This window comes from Scyliorhinus torazame, chromosome 5 (genome assembly GCF_047496885.1).
Source record: "Scyliorhinus torazame isolate Kashiwa2021f chromosome 5, sScyTor2.1, whole genome shotgun sequence".
NCBI classification, from domain to species: domain Eukaryota; kingdom Metazoa; phylum Chordata; class Chondrichthyes; order Carcharhiniformes; family Scyliorhinidae; genus Scyliorhinus; species Scyliorhinus torazame.
Genome location: NC_092711.1, coordinates 211403686 through 211422766, shown reverse-complemented (window position 1 = coordinate 211422766; position 19081 = coordinate 211403686). Strand labels below are relative to the sequence as shown.

Sequence of the window (19081 nt, the reverse complement as noted above, 5' to 3'; positions counted from 1 at the left end):
GCTTCTCCCCTGTCTTTACTACTACCACCTGTGCTCTCCAGGGACTATTGCTGGCCTGGATTATGCCTTCCTTCAGTAGCCGCTGGACTTCGGACCGAATAAATGTCCGGTCCTGGGCGCTGCTCCTAGTGGCGACGGGTTTGCAATCCGGGGTGAGGTTTGCAAACAAGGATGGGGGCTCAACCTTGAGGGCTGCGAGGCCGCAGATAGTGAGTGGGGGTATTGGGCCGCCGAATTGGAAAGTTAGGCTCTGCAGATTGCACTGGAAGACTAATCCCAGTAATGTGGGCGCGCAGAGTTGGGAAGGACGTAGAGCCTGTAGTTTTTAAACTCCCTCCCTTGCACCGTTAGGGTCACTATGCAGAAGCCTTTGATCTGTACGGAGTGGGATCCTGCAGCTAGGGAAATCTTTTGCGCACTGGGACGGATGGTCAAAAAACAGCGTCTTACCGTGTCGGGGTGGATAAAGCTTTCTGTGCTCCCGGAGTCGACCAGGCATGGTGTCTCGTGTCCGTTGATCAGCACCGTTGTTGTCGTCGTCTAGAGCATCCGGGGCCGTGCTTGGTCCAGCGTCATTGAGGCCAGACGTGGTCGTAGTGCTTCAGCGTCTTCCTCGAACCCCGTGGAGCCGTCGATGCTGGGGTCCATTGTTGCCGTCCAAGATGGCGGCGGGGTGAACAAAATGGCCGCCCCCATGCATCGCACATGGCTGGGGGTCACAAGATGGCGGCGGGAGTGGACAAAATGGCCGCCCCCATGTGTCGCGCAGGGCTGGGGGGTCCCAAGATGGCGGCGCCTCTCCTCCCCTCGTGGCGGCCGGGACCCAAAATGGCGGCGCCTGCGGGTCGCACATGGGGCGCTGGGGGGGTTGGGGAGCGTTTGGAACGCGCAGGACTCCTTCTTCTCCGGGGACAGCGGCGACCCCCCCGGGACCGGCACACAGCCGCGAAATGGCCCTTTTTCCCGCAGCTCTTGCAAATCGCTGCGCGGGCCGGGCAGCGCTGCCGGGGGTGTTTCGCCTGGCCGCAGAAATAGCAGCGGGCTCCCCTAGGATGACTTGGCGTCTGAACCGCGCAAGCCTGTCGGGGGGGGTTTGTCGCGACGGGGGTCCACGGAGCCCAAGGAGCTGCCGCGCGGTCGGGGCCGTAGGCGCGGGCGTTTCGCGCGGCCACATCTAGTGAGGCTGCAAGGGCCCGTGCCTCTGAGAGTCCTAGCGACTCTTTTTCTAAAAGTCTTTGGCGGATTTGGGGAGAGTTCATACCAGCCACAAACGCATTGCGAATTAACATGTCCGTGTGTTCAATCGCGTTTACCGGCGGGCAGCTGCAGGCCCGTCCCAAAATTAGCAACGCGGCGTAGAATTCGTCTAGCGATTCTCCGGGACTTTGCCGTCCCGTTGCGAGTTGGTAGCGTGCATAGATCTGGTTCACTGGACGAACATAGATGCTCTTTAGTGCTGCGAACGCCGTCTGGAAATCCTCTGCGTCCTCTATGAGAGGGTAAATTTCCGGGCTTACCCTCGAGTGCAGGACCTGTAGTTTCTGGTCTTCTGTGACCCGGCCGGGGGCCGTTCGGAGGTATGCTTCGAAACAAGTCTGCCAGTGTTTAAAAACTGCTGCTGAGTTCACTGCGTGGGGGCTGATCCTCAGGCATTCCGGGACGATCCTGAGCTCCATAGTCCTTTAAGCACGCTTAATAAATTGTAGCGCACAAAGACTCCCGAGAGACGAATAGAGGTGAAGTCGATGAGGCTTTATTAAGCGTGACTCGTTCCCCGCAGTTCAGCAACAGACTGGAGCTGCGGGGAGAATTCCTGGTTCTTATACTCCGCCTTCAGGGCGGAGCTAGAGATCAACAGCCAACCAGGACCCGGGATCTGTCAGCCAATGACATCACGGCTTCACAGTCCCACATGACCCCTAATGCATACTACCACACCTAGGATGGCATCTTTCTTTTTGTTTTATAGATTTAGAGTGCCCAATTTCATTTTTTTTTCCAATTAAGAGGCAATTTAGCATGCCCAATCCACCTACCCTGCACATCTTTGGGTTGTGGGGGCGAAACCCACACAAACACAGGGAGAATGTGCAAACTCCACACGGCCAGTGACCCGGGGCCAGGATTGAACCTGGGACCTTGGCGCCATGAGGCAGCAGTGCTAACCACTGTGCACCATGTTGCCCCTTGGTGGCATCTTTCATCTGGAAGTTACACCTGTGTGCTGCAGATGGAGAGATTTGATAAAGGTGACCATCAGGTACCTGGAAGGAGACAAGATATTCAGGCTCTGGTCACCTTGATAACCACTGGCAATGCTTTCCATCTGCCTTTCCCATCTGATCCACTGAGCGGAAGTCTTCTTCCGGGGGGGTGAAATATGTTATAAACCTCCCAAGTCAATGGCGCTCTGTCTCTATGATCCTTGGTAGGGGCTTTTGGCTGTTACCAGCTGGAGCTCCGTGCTGTTCTCTCCCTTGTGAAGCAGCAGAGGTTTAAGGATGCTGCTGTTGCCCCTAATGTTTAGGTGATGCTGGAGTTGCTCCTGTGCCTCCCCTGTGGTGCAAGCACAAGGCGTATAAGCTGCTGCCATGCTCCTGTGAAAGCAGACAGCTGCAAAGGACAGGGCAAAAGCAAAACACCAAAGGCAGTGGAACTGGCTCCCGAGTTATTTCTAATCACCCTCAGGGCAAGTCAGGTGGGCAAAGTCTTCCTCTTCGACAAGGAAGCCACTCTCAGACCTCAACATTGAAAGAACTTCCTTTATGCCAATTGCTCTTTACGATCGTTGTCCTCTGGCCTTGTTTTACTTGGTGTTCATTTGCAGAGTTAAAGTCAGAATCCAGGATTGAAGCAGCAGTTAACGAGTGATTAACATTCACATTAAAATGGCCAACCTGCAAATTCCATGTGTGCTGTAAAATGTTATTTTGTTCAAGGCAAAGCCACCAGATTTCCTCCATCTTTCCGAGACGCCAGGAGTTTCAGCTATTTTAACCTGCTGCCTGCAGGAAACAACCCACCCCTGCCAGATAAACCTCATCCCGGTGTTTCTGTAGCGGCTGAATGTAATGCCTATTCTGCCTGAGAAAGTCTAATTTCCAAGTCGGTGTTTCCTCTCTTTCCCCCCTAGGTTGTCACCAACGACGATGTGGGTGAAAATGACGAGAATTTGGAGCGAGGTAACTGGTCCTCGAAGACTGACTACTTTCTCTCGGTGATCGGCTGTGCTGTGGGTTTGAGCAACGTTTGGAGATTCCCTTATCTGGCTTACAGAAATGGAGGAGGTAATGTAGTGAGTCGAAAATACACGAGAGGGAAAGGCAGATTTGCATTCATTAATTTACAAAGAATATCAAATTCAATGTGCTGTCAGTGATTCATAACACAGGATCAAAATTTCTAATATAAGAAACGATTGATTGAATGTCAAAGCTGTAAACTGCTGTCTATTTATAAAACATTTTTCTTGGAATGCAAGTGATGTGACCTGTTCTATTTATTGTCCATCACTACTTGCACTGAGGCCAGTGTGAGATGATTACATGGTGTGAAACTGAAGACCAGGGGCGTCATTCTCCGACCCCCCGCCGGGTCGGAGAATGGCCGTTGGCCGCCGTGAATCCCGCCCCCGCCCCCGCCGAAGTCTCCGAAGGGAGAAAAGTCGGCGGGGCGTTAATGGCGCCGCTGCCGCGGAGAATGTCACGGGTCTGCGCAAGGCAGCCGATTTTCGGCCTGCCGATATTCTCCCTCCCGAATGGGCCGAAGTCACGTCGACGTGATGACCGTTCGCGTCGACGTGAATCAAACCTCCTTTTCATCGGCGTGACCCGGTGCTCCAGGCTCACGCCGACCAGCGAGGAGGTGAGTGACGGCCTGGGGGGTTGGCTCTGGGCAGGAAATGGCGTGGCCGCAGACTGATTGCGTGAGGAGAGGTGTGTCTCGGCTTGTGTGTGTGTGTGTGTGCGGCGGGGGGGGGGGGGGGGGGGTGGTTAGAGTAGGCTGGGCTCCGGGGGAGTGCCGGGAGGGGGTCCGTGCCGGGGTGGAGGTTGGGGGGGGTCCGTGCCGGGGTGGAGGTTGGGGGGTCCGTGCCGGGGTGGGGGTTGGGGGTTGGGGGGGATCCGTGCTGGGGTGGAGGTTAGGGGGGGGCCGTGCCGGGGTGGAGGTTGGGGGTTGGGGGGGGTCCGTGCTGGGGTGGAGTTTGGGGAGGGGGTCCGTGCTGGGGTGGAGGTTGGGGAGGGGGTCCGTGCTTGGGTGGAGGTTGGGGAGGGGGTCCGTGCTGGGGTGGAGGTTGGGGGTTGGGTCCGTGCCGGGGTGGAGGTTGGGGGTTGGGGGGGGTCCGTGCTGGGGTGGAGGTTGGGGGGGGGGTCCGTGCTGGGGTGGAGGTTGGGGAGGGGGTCCGTGCTGGGGTGGAGGTTGGGGGGGGTCCGTGCTGGGGTGGAGGTTGGGGAAGGGGCCCGTGATGGGGTGGAGGTTGGGGGTTGGGGGGGTCCGTGCCGGGGTGGAGGTTGTGGAGGGGGTCCGTGCCGAGGAGGGTGATGGGAGGGCAAATGAGTTGGTCCACCTGGCCAGGTGCCAGCCTCCAACAGTTGGACCCATGCGGTCCATGCCACCTGGCTGGGGGGAGGAGGGGATATGGGCAATGATGACATGTCGTCGTTCTCCTCCCCCCCACCAGGCCGTCATGTTTTCAGATCATCCAGCGATGTTGGCCGCCGTGGTGGCAGCCGCTCATGTCTATGTTGCCCTGGATGAGGAGGAGGAGGAGGAGGAGGAGCGTGCCAGAGAGGCGGCGCAGGCTGCCGCAGAGGGGCAGGCGGCAGCCGCCCAGGCTGGAGGGACACCTGACCGACAGGACGAGGAGGGGGAGGAGGACGTCGCGGCCCCACGGCAACGGAGGCACCCGAGGGCGCCCCGTGTGTACCGGCCCCGGCAGTCATACCAGGACCTCATAGACCGGGAATGCAGGAGGAGACTCCGGATGAGCCGCGAAACCGTGGCACACATCTGCCACCTGCTGGCACACCTGTCACCGCGTGGCACTGGCGGGAGATACCCTCTCCCCGTGTCCGTCAAGGTTACGGTGGCCCTGAACTTTTATGCAACGGGGTCATTCCAGGCACCGAGTGGGGACCTGTCCGGCATATCGCAGACATCGGTGCACCGGTGCATCCGGGCAGTGACAGATGCCCTTTATGCCATGGCGCACCGCTACATCCGCTTCCCCGTGGACCGGGCCAGCCAAGATGCCCGGGCCGTGGGCTTCTCTGCCGTTGCCGGGTTCCCCATGGTCCAGGGCGCGATTGATGGGATGCACGTCGCCGTGCGGCCACCTGCAGATAACAGGGCCATGTTCACTAATAGGAAGGGGACCTATTCGATGAACGTACAGGTGGTCTGCGACCACCGCATGATGATCCTGCACGTCTGCGCCCGTCACCCAGGCAGTGTACACGACTCATTCGTGTTGTCGCAGTCATCCATCCCCGGCATGTACGAGGGACGCCATCCCCGGCTGAGGGGCTGGTTGCTGGGCGACAGGGGCTACCCATTGCGATCGTGGCTGATGACGCCTATACGGAGGCCATGCAATGAGGCGGAGAACCGCTACAATGATGCCCATGTAGCGACAAGGGGAGTGATCGAGAGGTGCTTTGGCGTGCTGAAGATGCGTTTCAGGTGCCTGGACCTCTCTGGGGGCCCTCCAGTATCGGTCAGATAGGATCGGCCGCATCATTGTGGTGTGCTGCGTCCTGCACAACATAGCCCAGCAGAGGGGCGATGTGCCGCAGGCAGAGGAGGGCGGAGTGGAGGAGCAGCAGGAAGAGGCACAGTCCTCCCCAGATGAGGGGGATGGGGGCAATGGTCAGGGCAGACGGGGTAGACACAGGCGGGTGGCTGTCCACCGTTACCGGCTGGCCCAGCGGGCACGGGACAGACTGATAGATGCCCGCTTCACTGACTAGATGAGCGTGGGAATCGGGTAGTATGGCCACAGACCGCACACCATGACAACAGCCGACCACCCACACCCCCCACCCATCCACCCACCCAGCACCCTCACCCCCTCCCCAACCCCACCCACCCCACCCGCATGCACACCACCCTCCCCCATTGCCGATCCACCGGCGGCACAACGGGCCGGGCTCACACAGTTGCAGGTGGACGCGTGTCTATCGCAGGCCATGGAGGATGATGACAACCCGCCCTGCGATGAGCTCCTGGCTCTACATCGTTGGACTATGTCTGACCCATGGCCACAGTACCACCATCCACCCGGACCATCCCTGCATGCGGCTGTGACACTGCAGCGCACGGTCCCGTCCTCTGCCTGGGGGATGTTGATGGCGGCCCAGGGGGAAGGGGGCAGACTCACCTGAGGCTGAGGTAAGACCACCCCTCACACACACACTTGCGCTCAACGTACATGACACGCCCGCACACTTTGGACAGAGCACAAAGGCAGCTTCGGTAGGTGTAACATTGACTTTAATAACCAAAGGAGTTCATGCACGTGCCCTAGCCCCTAAAACTCATCTGTGCCCTGCACCCGTGCCAACTTACTCAGTGTCTAATTGTTTGGCCTTACGGGCCCTTTGACTACGTCTACGTGGTTCCCCAGACGGTACAGCAGAACTGGAGGTGGACTCCTGTGATTCCTGCCCTCTGACACTGGATCCCTTTGGCGGCCGTTTCCTGGGGCGTCCTGGCCTAGATGGGCCAGGCTGCGGCCCGGGCGACTGGGATGGCGAGCTGCCAGCCTGTCCTGCCCGTTGCCCACCCGATGCACCTGGGACGGAAGGGGGGGAGTCCGAGGTGTCGCGATGTACTGGGACCTCCCCTACAGAGGGAGCCGGGACGGACCACACCACCTCCTCCTCCCTCGGGGTACCCGATGGCCCCCAGGCCTCAACATGGGTGGGGGATGCGAACGGACTGGCCATCCGGCGCCCCCCCGACATCTGGCGCTGCCAGTCCTGGAGGCCCGTGCTGGTATCGACAGGGGTCTGCAGGTTTGCAGCCATGGAGCCCAGGGTGTTGGCCAACCCTGTCTGTGACAGTGCGACGCCGGCTCGCACATGGCCACTGGCACCGATGCCCTCAGCGATGGCCTGCTGAGACTGGGCCATGGCCTGCAGAGACTTGGCCATGGCCTGCAGAGACTGGGCCATGGCCTGCTGAGACTGGGCCATGGCCTGCAGAGACTGGGCTATGGCGTTGAGCGCCTCTGCCATCTGGCGCTGGCACTGGCTCATGGCCTCCTGTGAGAGGGCAGCCATTTCCTGGGCCACAGACGCCGCCTGCACGGAAGGCCCCAGGCCTCGCAAACCGTTCCCCATGTCTGACACCGTCGCAACCATTGCCTCCACCGCGGACGCCACCCGTGCGGTGTCAGCCTGGGTGGCACGCATGACCGGGACCACTCCCAGCTCCTGTACGCGGGTGGACTCCTCCACCTGCGACCGCAGCCCCCGCAAGCCGCCCGTCACCCTCTTCGCTCGTCTCCGGGTCGGTGGTTGCATCGGATCTATGTGTGGGTGTGGTAACTGCAGGAACCCGGGATCCATCTGGGCAGCAGATGTTCGCTTGGCCTGGGCTGCCCTCCGACCGCCCGGTCCCTCTGCTGCTCCTACCTCCACCTGCTGTACCGGGACGGCTGTGTTGTGCGCACCAGTGAGTGTACCAGGCGCCTCATCACTAAAGTGCCCAACCGTGGTGAGTGTTTCTGCGATGGTGGAGGGTGTTGGTGACAGCAGTGGCGTTGTGTCGTGCTCTTCGTCCTACTCTGACTCCATGGCACTTTGGGGTGGGGGTTCGTCTCCACCCATCCACTCTGAGTCACTGTCCGGTATTTTGTCTTCCCGGGTAGTGGTGTCCTGGGTAGTGCTGTCCCGGGTAGGGGTGTCCCGGGTAGTGCTGTCCCGGGTAGTGCTGTCCCGGGTAGGGGTGTCCTGGGTAGTGGTGTCCCGGGTAGGGGTGTCCTGGATAGTGGTGTCCTGGGTAGTGGTGTCCTGGCTCGGATGTGACGGGGGCCTGTGGCTGCCCCCCTCATCGCTGGGTGGTCGCTCCCGCACGTGACGGGGGTGTCGTCTCCCTGTTGCTCCAGGTCTCTCCGTCTCCCGTGGTGTGCGAGGGACATCCTGCGGGCGTCGCATGCTGGAGGGTGCGGGTCTCTCCGTCTCCCGTGGTGTGCGAGGGGCATCCTGCGGGCGTCGCATGCTGGAGGGTCCGGGTCTCTCCGTCTCCCGTGGTGTGCGAGGGGCATCCTGCGGGCGTCGCATGCTGCAGGGTCCGGGTCTCTCCGTCTCCCGTGGTCTCCGAGGGGCATCCTCCGGGGGGGTCGCATGCTGGAGGGTCCGGGTCTCTCCGTCTCCCGTGGTCTCCGAGGGGCATCCTGCTGGCGGTGTGCTTCTGCGGGGATAGGTGCCTGGACGTTTGGTCCTGCGATACACAATGAAGCATGCATGGTTAGACATCAGGCAGTGATCAGGTGATACGGGGGAGGGGGATATAGGGGAGGGGGGATATGGGGACGGGCTGTCGGTGGCTCACTTGCTGGTGGGCCCCCGACCTCTGCATCAGCAACCTCCCGGTCCTCAGGTCCGCCAGCCAGTTCCAGGGCCCTTTCCTGGTGTTCGGTCAGTGGCCTCTCATCAGCGGGCCCTCCTCCAGCCCTCACATGCTCCCTATTGTTGTGTGCGCGCTTCTCCTGTGGCGGGGGGGGGGGGGGGGGTGGGTGGCAGGGTAAAAGGCAACAGTGTTAGGCAGGTATATGAATGTACGCCATCGGTTGCGCGTGCATTGCAGAGGTTAAGGTTAGGGCTGGATTCCCTTGGGGATATGGGGGAGGGGGGATATGGGGGATATGGGGGAGGGGGGATATGGGGGAGGGGGGATATGGGGATATGGGGGAGGGGGGATATGGGGGATATGGGGGATATGGGGAGGGGGATATGGGGGATATGGGGGAGGGGGGGATATGGGGAGGGGGGATATTGGGGAGGCTCACCCTGCCTGCTCTGACGAGGTCGTTCACCTTCTTGTGGCACTGGGTGCCTGTCCGTGGTGTCAGGGCCACAGCGGTGACAGCCTCTGCCACTTCCCTCCACAGACGCCGGCTGTGGCGTGGGGCAACTCTGCGGCCGTGCCCGGGATACAGGGCGTCCCTCCTCTGCTCCACCGCGTCCAGGAGCGCCTCCACATCGCGTGACTCGAACCTCGGAGGTGAGCGACGGCCAGCCATCCAATCGGGTGTTGCGGTCGGGTGTTCCGGTCGGGTGGGGGGCGTATGACGCTGCACGGCGTGAACCACTGCGCAAGCGCGGATCCCGTTACGTCGCTGCTAGCCCATTTCGGGCCGGAGACTATCGTCCCATTTTTATGACGTGACGCAAGTGGGATTTGCGCCGTTTTTTGCGCCGATCGGCGGACTTTCCGCCGTTAACGGAGAATTTCGCCCATGGTGTCAACCAGAGCAGTGAGGTTTGAGCTGTTGAGCTGGTGACTTCTGTGAACCGGTCGAGTTTTACCACACTGTGTTAATATTTATTCCAGTTCTCAGGCTACCAGTGTTTATTGAATTTGTCTTGATGGGATTTGAACTTGTGAGCTGTTCAGAGACGGTTCTAGGCCTTTCTCTCAAGAGGACGAGTGTACAAAAGGGAGAAAATAATGCTACAGTTTTAAAGAGTCTCATTCAGGCCCCATCTGCAGTGCTGAACTCAGTTGTGGGCGGCATGGACTGGATTTAATGCTCAGCTGCCAGAAGGTTTGGAGGCAGGGGGAGCGGGGGGCGCATGTAAAATCCAACGTCGGCCTTCCTGCCGCCTATCTGCCAGCCCCTGATCTGTCTGAAATGTTACGAGGGTGCAGGGAAGGTTTTGGGACGCTTTCCTAATTTAGGCCTATTGAGCCCCTTTCAATTGCCTCTAAAGGGCCTCATCTCACTGCTGTTATATTACCCTTGGTGCTAATATCTCGTTGTTCTTTGCCTTTTGATCCAGACTGATCCGTGGAGTTGATGACAGCACAGTGGCACAGTGGTTAGCATTGCTGCCTCATAGTGCCTAGGCCCCAGGTTCGATCCCAGCTCTGTTTCACTGGCGTGTGGAGTTTGCACATTCTCCCCGTGTTTGTGTGGGTTTTGTGGGCAGCACGGTAGCATAGTGGTTAGCACAATTGCTTCACAGCTCCAGGGTCCCAGGTTCGATTCCCGGCTTGGGTCACTGTCTGTGCGGAGTCTGCACGTTCTCCCCGTGTGTGCGTGGGTTTCCTCCGGGTGCTCCGGTTTCCTCCCACAGTCCAAAGATGTGCAGGTTAGGTGGATTGGCCATGATGAATTGCCCTTAGTGTCCAAAGTTGCCCTTAGTGTTTGGTGGGGTTAATGGGTTATGGGGTTAGGGTGGAGGTGTGCGGTTGGGTAGGGTGCTCTTTCAAAGAGCCGGTGCAGACTCGATGGGCCGAATGGCCTCCTTCTGCACTGTAAATTCTATGAAACCTAATTTATTGGATAACGGTAAATTAAATGAAGTTTGCAAATGCTACAGAGCTATAGAACAAAGAACATAGAACATACAGCGCAGAAGGAGGCCATTCGGCCCATCAAGTCTGCACCGACCCACTTAAGCCCTCACTTCCACCCTATCCCCATAACCCAATAACCCCTCCTAACCTTTTTGGTCATTACGGGCAATTTATCATGGCCACTCCACCTAACCTACACATCTTTGGACTGTGGGAGGAAACGGGAGCACCCGGAGGAAACCCACGCAGACACGGGGAGAACGTGTAGACTCCGCACAGACAGTGATCCAGTGGGGAATCGAACCTGGGACCCTGGCGCTGGGAAACCACAGTGCTATCCACTTGTGCTACCGTGCTGCCCTATAATAAAGTTAATAATAAAATAATATTGAATCTGTCCAGCAGTATACAATAATCCAGTAGTCACTAATAATATCCTTGTGTTAACTCTCTCTGATCTAATCTACTCCTTGTGCTGTTCTCAAGCTTTCTCCTTTGCTAACTACCTAGCAATCCCTGAGGTCTGATATATATACTGAGAACTGCTGCTGCCCTCTAGTGTTTGAATTACACTGAGATGTAATAATCAACCCTTCACTGGCTTACCTATACACAGATCATTACAACTGCCACTGGTGGTGTGAGATGGCTCACACCAGGCAGGAATCCCAGCAGCTTTTGGCGCACGGCCTGATGTCAGGCAAGTGGGGGTAGGTCCCATAGCCCAACCAGAGGCACCTCCAGGTTATTCTGCCCTTTAGCCCCTAATTACCATGTCCTCCGTTCCTCTACACACAGGACAGCACATACACTCACACTGTTCTGCCCCCCACAAGTTCAGAGACTATTGGAGTTTGCCCTCCAGTACCATTCACCTTGACAGCCATGGGCAATAAATACCCACCACCTCCACTGGGAAATAAGTCTTATTCCACAATGCTAGGGATGCCAGGAAAGCCTGAATCGCCTGAAGCACTGATCCTCGGACATGTCAATGGAGCTGACCCACTGCCTGAAGATGATGTGTTGAGGAGCCTTCCCTCCTTGGAGCTGGGCGCCCCTTTCGCCCTGTGGAGTGACATGTTGTAAAGGCAGCTGGTGTTGATGCTGGCCTTGCTCATGATGTTGGAGCTGCTCATGGTATGAGTGTTCCCGCTCTTACTTCGTCAAAGGTGAAAGGTAGAGCTGCATAAGCTGCTCCCCTGCCGTGGTGAATGTTGGCAGCAGGACGGTAAGTGATGGGCGAAAAGGGTTAAATGACTTCAAAGCAGTTGACAATCAGCTGTCAGGATGTGATATCACTGACTGAGAAGAAATGCTTTTGAACAGCAGTCTCTTATGTTCCTGCCTTGGTGTAACTCATCAAAGCCTCCCCAGCTTGTCAGTTTCACGAATGTGTCTGCAAAACTCAAGGCAATAGGCTGACTGTGTGTTAGGTGAAAAATCATTGGGTAAAGCAGCAGTTAATTGCTGATTTGGATTTTTAAATTCTTACCCAATAACTGCATATGTGTTCCTCATTTGTCTTTACATCTGCCCAGGTGAAAGCCGATAGAGAAAGGGATAATGTCACTTTGAGAGGGATTTAACTTGACACACTCAGTCAAACTGCTTCCCCTAGCCTTGGAAAATTTCCACAGAGACTGCGCACTCCTGTCCCAGTTATAATAATAGAGTTATGCACTTTGATCTTCTGATGTCTCAACGATAATGAGTGATCCTCTATTCCTGCCGAAAACTCATAGCAATCTGTTTTTGTGGGAAGCACAGATTGTTCTTTTCAGCACTTAAAAAAAAACGTGATAAATGATCTGTAATCTATTTGGGCTGAAACCGAGCATTTACTTTGTGTCGGTAAATCTGAAAATCTCAAATGAAATGAACTGGCGAGTTGGGAATATTGCAATAGGTTATCCACTTTGGTACAAAAAATGAGAAGGCAGACTATTATCTGAATGGCCATAAATTAGGAGATGGGAATGTACTAAAGCAATAAACGATTTATCAACATTAACTGTGGGTCAAATATATACAAAACAACAGATGAATAACTGTATGATCATGCACAAATAACCTCTCCGACAGCTCCCTCGTCAGTCTGAAGTCCCCTGACACTAACATTCACTTCTGTACTAAAAAGACTCCTAGTGGTCAGTCGGTGAATTACAACACAACCATGATATCACTACAGGGATCTGGGTGTCTTCGTATGCCAGTCACTGAAGGTAAGCATGCAGGTAAGGCGGTAAAGAAGGCAAATGCCAGCCTTCATTGTGAGAGGATTTGCTTACAGGAGCAGGGATGTCTGGCCTGAATTATTCAGGACTTTGGTGAGGCCACACCTGGAATACTATGTGCAGTTTTGGTCTCCTTATCGAAGGAAGGATGTTCTTTCTCTCGAGGGACTGCAGGGAAGGTCTACCAGACTCAACCCCGGGATAGCGGGTCAGATGTATGAGGAGAGATTGAATCAGTTAGGATTGTATTTGCTGGAGTTCAGAAGAATGAGGGTGGATCTCATAGAAACCTACAAAATTCAAACAGGACTAGACAGGGGAAATGATGTTCCTGATGGTGGATGCGTTGAGAACCAGGGGTCACAGTCTGAGGATACAGGGTAGACCATTTAGGACAAGGATGAGGAGAAATGTATTCATCCAGAGAATGGTGAGCCTGTGGAATTCATTAACACAGGAAGTAGTTGAATCCAAAACAATGTATGTTTTCAAGATGCAGTTAGATATAACACTTAAGGTGAAGGGGATCAAAGGATATGGGGGGAAAGTGGAATTAGATTATTGAGTTGGATGCTCAGCCATGATCATAATGGGCGAGCAGGCTCAAAGAGTCTAATGGCCTCCTCCTGTTCCTATTTTCTATGTTTCTAAAATAACACCCATACAACACCCATACATCTCTCCTTTTCTATTTTTTTCAGGTGTGTTCCTTATTCCCTACACACTCATGCTGGCACTCATTGCAATGCCCATGTTTTTCTTGGAATCTTCCTTTGGGCAGTTTGCCAGCCTCGGACCTGTTGCAGTGTGGAAAGCGGTGCCAATGTTACAAGGTCAATGTTCATTTAGCGATACAGGACAACAGTTTAACTGAACTCCCGTGTTTCATTCACATTGGGATATGAAGCTTGAAGCCAGCCCTGTTAGTATCCTGTTTGCAATCTGGTCTGCCATTTGCTTTTGGCAAAACAGATCGAGTGAACAGACAGGCGCAGCAAATGCAATGTTTTCCTCTTTCGTTCTCAAATTAGTCAGATATTAGGCCCAATATCTGGGTCATTAGCTTTGATGTTAGTTTCATGTTTCATTTACCAAAAGACACGACAGTTCATTGAAATGTTATTTATTTATTTAGATGTCAGGGTTCCCAGCTGCGATTAATCCTATCAGTTTCATCACATGAATTGCCCCACGCTCCAGCCGTTAGTCGGCCAACACATCCATCCTTGTGACCCACTGCCTTCCTACACAAATTGCAAAGCACAGAGACTTATGACCCAATTGGATGATGATTGACTGACAGTGAAACAACCTTTTTCCGATTATCAATATTTTTATCGCTGGCGAAGGGAGATGTTCAGATAAATTCAGAGTCACACCATGGCATCTTTCTTGGCAGCGCGAGGCGGGATCTTTCTGGTCCCGCTGCTGTCAATGGAATTTCCCAGTGAATCCACCCCACGCCATCAGGAAACCCGCGGCGGGAATGGGGGGGTGGGGGCCGTGCTATCGACTGGACTGGGCAATCCTCCTGGCGTGAACAGTCGGAAGATCTCGCCCATTAAAAATCTTTTTTCACCTCCCTATGGTTTTTCTCCACACAGCAGTGCCCTGGAGATTTATCTTTGATTCATGGACACCTCAGGCCAACCCTGGAGGGTTAGCAATCGTATAGAGCAAATAGGTCACTGAAAGGGATTTAAAAATGTGAGCAAATGTTATCCATTGATGTGAAGTGACGGAGGGTATACAATCTATTTGTGATTACTAATATGCTTTCCAATGACAAGCATAATTAGAAAAGTAAACATGTGAAGGAGGTTTTCAGAGAAATAATGCGAGCAGGCGTGCTATTTAAAATTTAAATAAACTAAACCAGGTGTGTACCTGAACAATGCAGCTAGTCCCAGGACAATAGTTCCAGCGCTTTGTGTCTTTAGACCAAGGAGGATCCTATTACTGATTGTCAACTCTGGTTCGACTGGACAGCTGAACATATTTGAAATCAAAAACAATGTTTAATAATTTCTAATCAAAGTTCCTGCTGCTCATTCTATTTTAAGGTGTGGGGATCACGATGGTCCTGTCCAGTACGATTATTGACATCACCTACAATTGCATCATCGCCTACAGCCTGTACTACTTGTTCGCCTCTTTCCAATCACCCCTGCCGTGGGCAGACTGCTTCAGTTGGTGGGGCGCAGATGAAACATGCAGCAGGACTCCCAAAGGTAGTGTCTGAACATCTATTGGATGGCTATCAATTACTCTCAAATACCTTTCTGGTAGACACACTCACCTGGTTGTACTTCCCCTCCACCTCAGACATGAAAACATGTGAGGAAGTGGAGCAGGGAGAAATGATGTAGCTCTGGCCAGGGCCCCCAGCCATGAGCATATTTGCTATAATCAAACTGTACTCAAAGAAAGCAGTGCAACATGGTGCTCAGGCAGGAATTGGAGAACATTGACACATTTAGCGACTTTAAGCCTTCTCAGTTGATGTTGCTTTATGGCTTGCAAAAGTGAGTCTCAGTGCCACAAGTGTTCTGTCCATCGCTCTATGCAGACCAGGGAAGCCATTAATTGTATCGTTCAATGTGGTCATGATTTATGAGTTTCCAGAGCCTGTGTCACAATGGGGACATATGTTATATGGAGATATGTGTTCTATGGAGATGTTACATGGAGGTATAATAATAATCTTTATTGTCACAAATAGGTTTACATTAACACTGCAATGAAGTTACTGTGTAAAGCCCCTAGTCTCTACATTCCAGCGCCTGTTCGGGTCCACAGAGGGAGAATTCAGAATGTCCAAATTACCTAACAGCACATCTTTCGGGACTTGTGGGAGAAAACCGGAGCACTCGGTGGAAGGAAACCAGAGCACACTGTCTGTGTGCAAACCGGAGCACACAGACAGTGACCCAAGCCGAGAATCGAACCTGGGACCTGGTGCTGTGAAGCAAGAGTGCTAACCACTGTGCTACTGTCCTTACCCAGTCTGGCCTACATGTGACTCCAGATCCACACAGAGATGTGTTGACTTTTAACTGTCCCCCTAAGAAATGGCCGAGCAAGTCATTCAGTTCAAGGGCAATTGGTGATGGGCAACAAATGCTCGCCCAGCTAGTGACGCCCACATCCCAAGGACGAATTAAAAATTAACGGGTTTCAATGGGACTTGACCTGGGCCCCAGATCCCCAAGGCAACCAGGTCACATCAGCTCATCAGTGGGAAAAAGTATTAGCGGGTCACATGCTGCTTTTGGCCTTAAATGAAAAGAGGCAGTTTAAAACATAAGCATGTTTTAAAATCTTTCATGTTACAAAGTGTGACAATGGGGACATTTATAATAGTGGGGATATTTGTTACAATAGATATATGCATTGAAATGGGGATATATATTACAGTGGCGATATGCCACATCTTCTGATTTTTCCTGCCGATCCTTAACTCAGAATAAAACAAAGGGCCGGGAGATACCGACCAGAAGAAATTCTACTATAACGATGTTTTTAGATAATCATGACACATCGAGGGAACAGTTTATAGGTTAATATCTTAAACCGGTTTTATGGTTTCAGAGTATTTCAAATAAAATCTGTTTTTACAATTAGAGTGAGGACCAGCACTGGACTATGCTCTGTGCGGAGTGTACAGACTGTACCTTTAGATTCTAACCCGTCTGTAACCTCCCCCATGTAATAAATAGGATTGGTCTGATTTAGTCAGAGTGAAACAGTGATCCCGATTATATCCCGAGAAATGACAGCATCATTCCCAGCGAAATGTAATTCTAAAACACATTTCCCATTTTCTAGATCCACTCTGCAATCTCACTCTGGATCATGGATATTCTGAAATTGTGAATACAACATGGCTGTATGTAAACAATGAAACTTGTCCAAATGGATCAGAAATCTACGTTCCTCACCAGGGTCCAAGTGAGCAATACTGGGAGTAAGTAAATGACCACAGATAGCTGCACCCATAACCTGTACAGCTGGACCAGCAGCTTCCACTTGGGAACGTTTGTTGGGGGAATGTCCTGCGCGGGGGGATCTGGCCCCCATGGGGGGGGGGGGGCACGGTGGCCTGGCGTGCGATGGGGGCCCACCGATCCACAGTTGGGCCTGTGCCACGCCGGCCGATGTAACAGTCTGCCATGGCCGGCGCGGAGAAGAACCCCCCCTGTGCATGCGCTGGGATGACGCCAGCACACGCTGGTGCTCCCGCTCATGCCCTAAATCGTGCCGGCCGGCCGAGGCCCTTCGCCGCCGGTTGGCGCGGCGCCAAGTCCTTTGCCGCCGACTAGCGCGGCGCCAACCCTGCCGGCACCAGCCTAGCCCCTAAAGGTGCGGAGGATTCCGCATCTTCCGGGCGGCCCGATGCCGGAGTGGTTCACTCCACTCCTCGGCGGCGGTATGGCCCGCCCTTCCGGTAAGGGGAGAATCTAACTCCAGTATTGTGTTTGAGACTTAGTAACTGAACTGGATGAAACTGGGAGGAGGGAGCATATTTCGCAATGTGATGGAGCTGAATGTCCTCAATAATTCAAAAGGAGAGGAAGGTACACAAATCCCCCCTTAACTGTTCCAATTCAATAACAAAATCCAAGTAAAACTAGAAACCCCTTTTCAAAGTTGTGGCCCAGCGCACGGCATTCTTACTGGTATAAGACTTTTTAGTGCTACTCTTGTTCCCCTTTCCAAAGAGCAGGTTTGAATTCCTTCCAGAGAGCAATTATCTCTTTCAAGTCGTCAAGCAGTCTGAAAACAGCTTTTAAAATGAAGAGAGAGAGACATTTCTCTCAAACTGTGCAGATCAAAACCTGTCCAAAACTCAAAGCGAAAGTAAAACCCCACAGAGCCACAGCCCAGCTCCACCCATAAATGACATCAGTGAAGCAATGTGATAATACAAAAACATTTGAATTAACATTTGCTCCAGGTTCACGCCGACCACCGTGGAGGTGAGTGACGGCCTGGGGGGTTGGCTCTGGGCAGGCGATGGCGTGGCCGCAGTCTGAATGTGTGAGGAGAGTTTGTGTCTCGGGTTGTGTGTGTGTGTGCGGCGGGGAGGGGGTGGTTAGAGTGGGCTGGGCTCCGGGGGAGTGCCGGGAGGGGGGTCTGTGCCGGGGAGGGGGATGGGGGTCCGTGCCGGGGAGGAGGTTGGGGTCCGTGCCGGGGAGGAGGTTGGGGGGGGTCCGTGCCGGGGAGGAGGTTGGGGGGGGTCCGTGCCGGGGAGGGGTGGGGGGTCCGTGCCGGGGAGGAGGTTGGGGTCCGTGCCGGGGAGGGGGTTGGGGTCCGTGCCGGGGAGGAGGTTGGGGGGTGGTCCGTGCCGGGGAGGGGAATGGGGGTCCGTGCCGGGGAGGAGGTTGGGGTCCGTGCCGGGGAGGAGGTTGGGGGGGGGGGTCCGTGCCGGGGAGGGGGATGAGGGGTCCGTGCCTGGGAGGAGGTTGGGGGGTGGTCCGTGCCGGGGAGGGGGATGGGGGGTCCGTGCCGGGGAGGAGTTTGGGGTCCGTGCCGGGGAGGAGGTTGGGGTCCGTGCCGGGGAGGTGGATGGGGGGGGGGTCCGTGCCGGGGTGGAGGTTGGGGGGGGTCCGTGCAGGGGAGGAGGTTGGGGTCCGTGCCGGGGAGGAGGTTGGGGGGGGTCCGTGCAGGGGAGGGGGATGGGGGGTCCGTGCCGGGGAGGAGGTTGGGGGGGGTCCGTACCGGGGAGGGGGATGGGGGGTCCGTGCCGGGGAGGAGATTGGGGGTTCCGTGCCGGGGAGGAGGTTGGGGTCCGTGCCGGGGAGGTGGATGGGGGGGGGTCCGTGCCGGGGTGGAGGTTGGGGGGGGTCCGTGCAGGGGAGGAGGTTGGGGTCCGTGCCGGGGAGGAGGTTGGGGGGGGTCCGTGCAGGGGAGGGGGATGGGGGGTCCGTGCCGGGGAGGAGGTTGGGGGGGGGTCCGTACCGGGGAGGGGGATGGGGGGTCCGTGCCGGGGAGGAGGTTGGGGTCCATGCCGGGGTGAAGGTTGGGGTCCGTGCCGGGGAGGAGGTTGGGGGGGGTCCGTGCCGGGGAGGGGGATGCGAGGGCAAGTGAGTTGGTCCACCTGGCCAGGTGCCAGCCTCCAACAGTAGGACCCATGCGGTCCATGCCACCTGGCTGGGGGGAGGAGGGGATATGGGCAATGATGACATGTCGTCGTTCCCCTCCCCCCCACCAGGCCGTCATGTTTTCCGATCATCCAGCGATGTTGGCCGCCGTGGCGGCAGCCGCTAATGTCTATGTTGCCCTGGATGAGGAGGAGGAGGAGGAGCGTGCCAGAGAGG

The 19081-nt window shown here is 55.3% G+C and overlaps 1 protein-coding gene across 2 annotated transcripts in view; it reads left to right on the top strand.

Annotated features, from left to right (window-relative positions):
* The window catches only part of LOC140420925 (sodium- and chloride-dependent neutral and basic amino acid transporter B(0+)-like), an 85468-nt gene that overhangs the window by 13222 nt on the left and 53165 nt on the right, over positions 1–19081 (top strand). For both annotated transcript variants that reach the window (XM_072505082.1, XM_072505081.1), the window contains exons 2-5: positions 3134–3287; positions 13463–13594; positions 14825–14992; positions 16590–16728. In XM_072505082.1, the coding sequence (XP_072361183.1) occupies positions 3134–3287; positions 13463–13594; positions 14825–14992; positions 16590–16728 (593 nt within the window). The remainder of the gene's footprint in view (positions 1–3133; positions 3288–13462; positions 13595–14824; positions 14993–16589; positions 16729–19081) is intronic.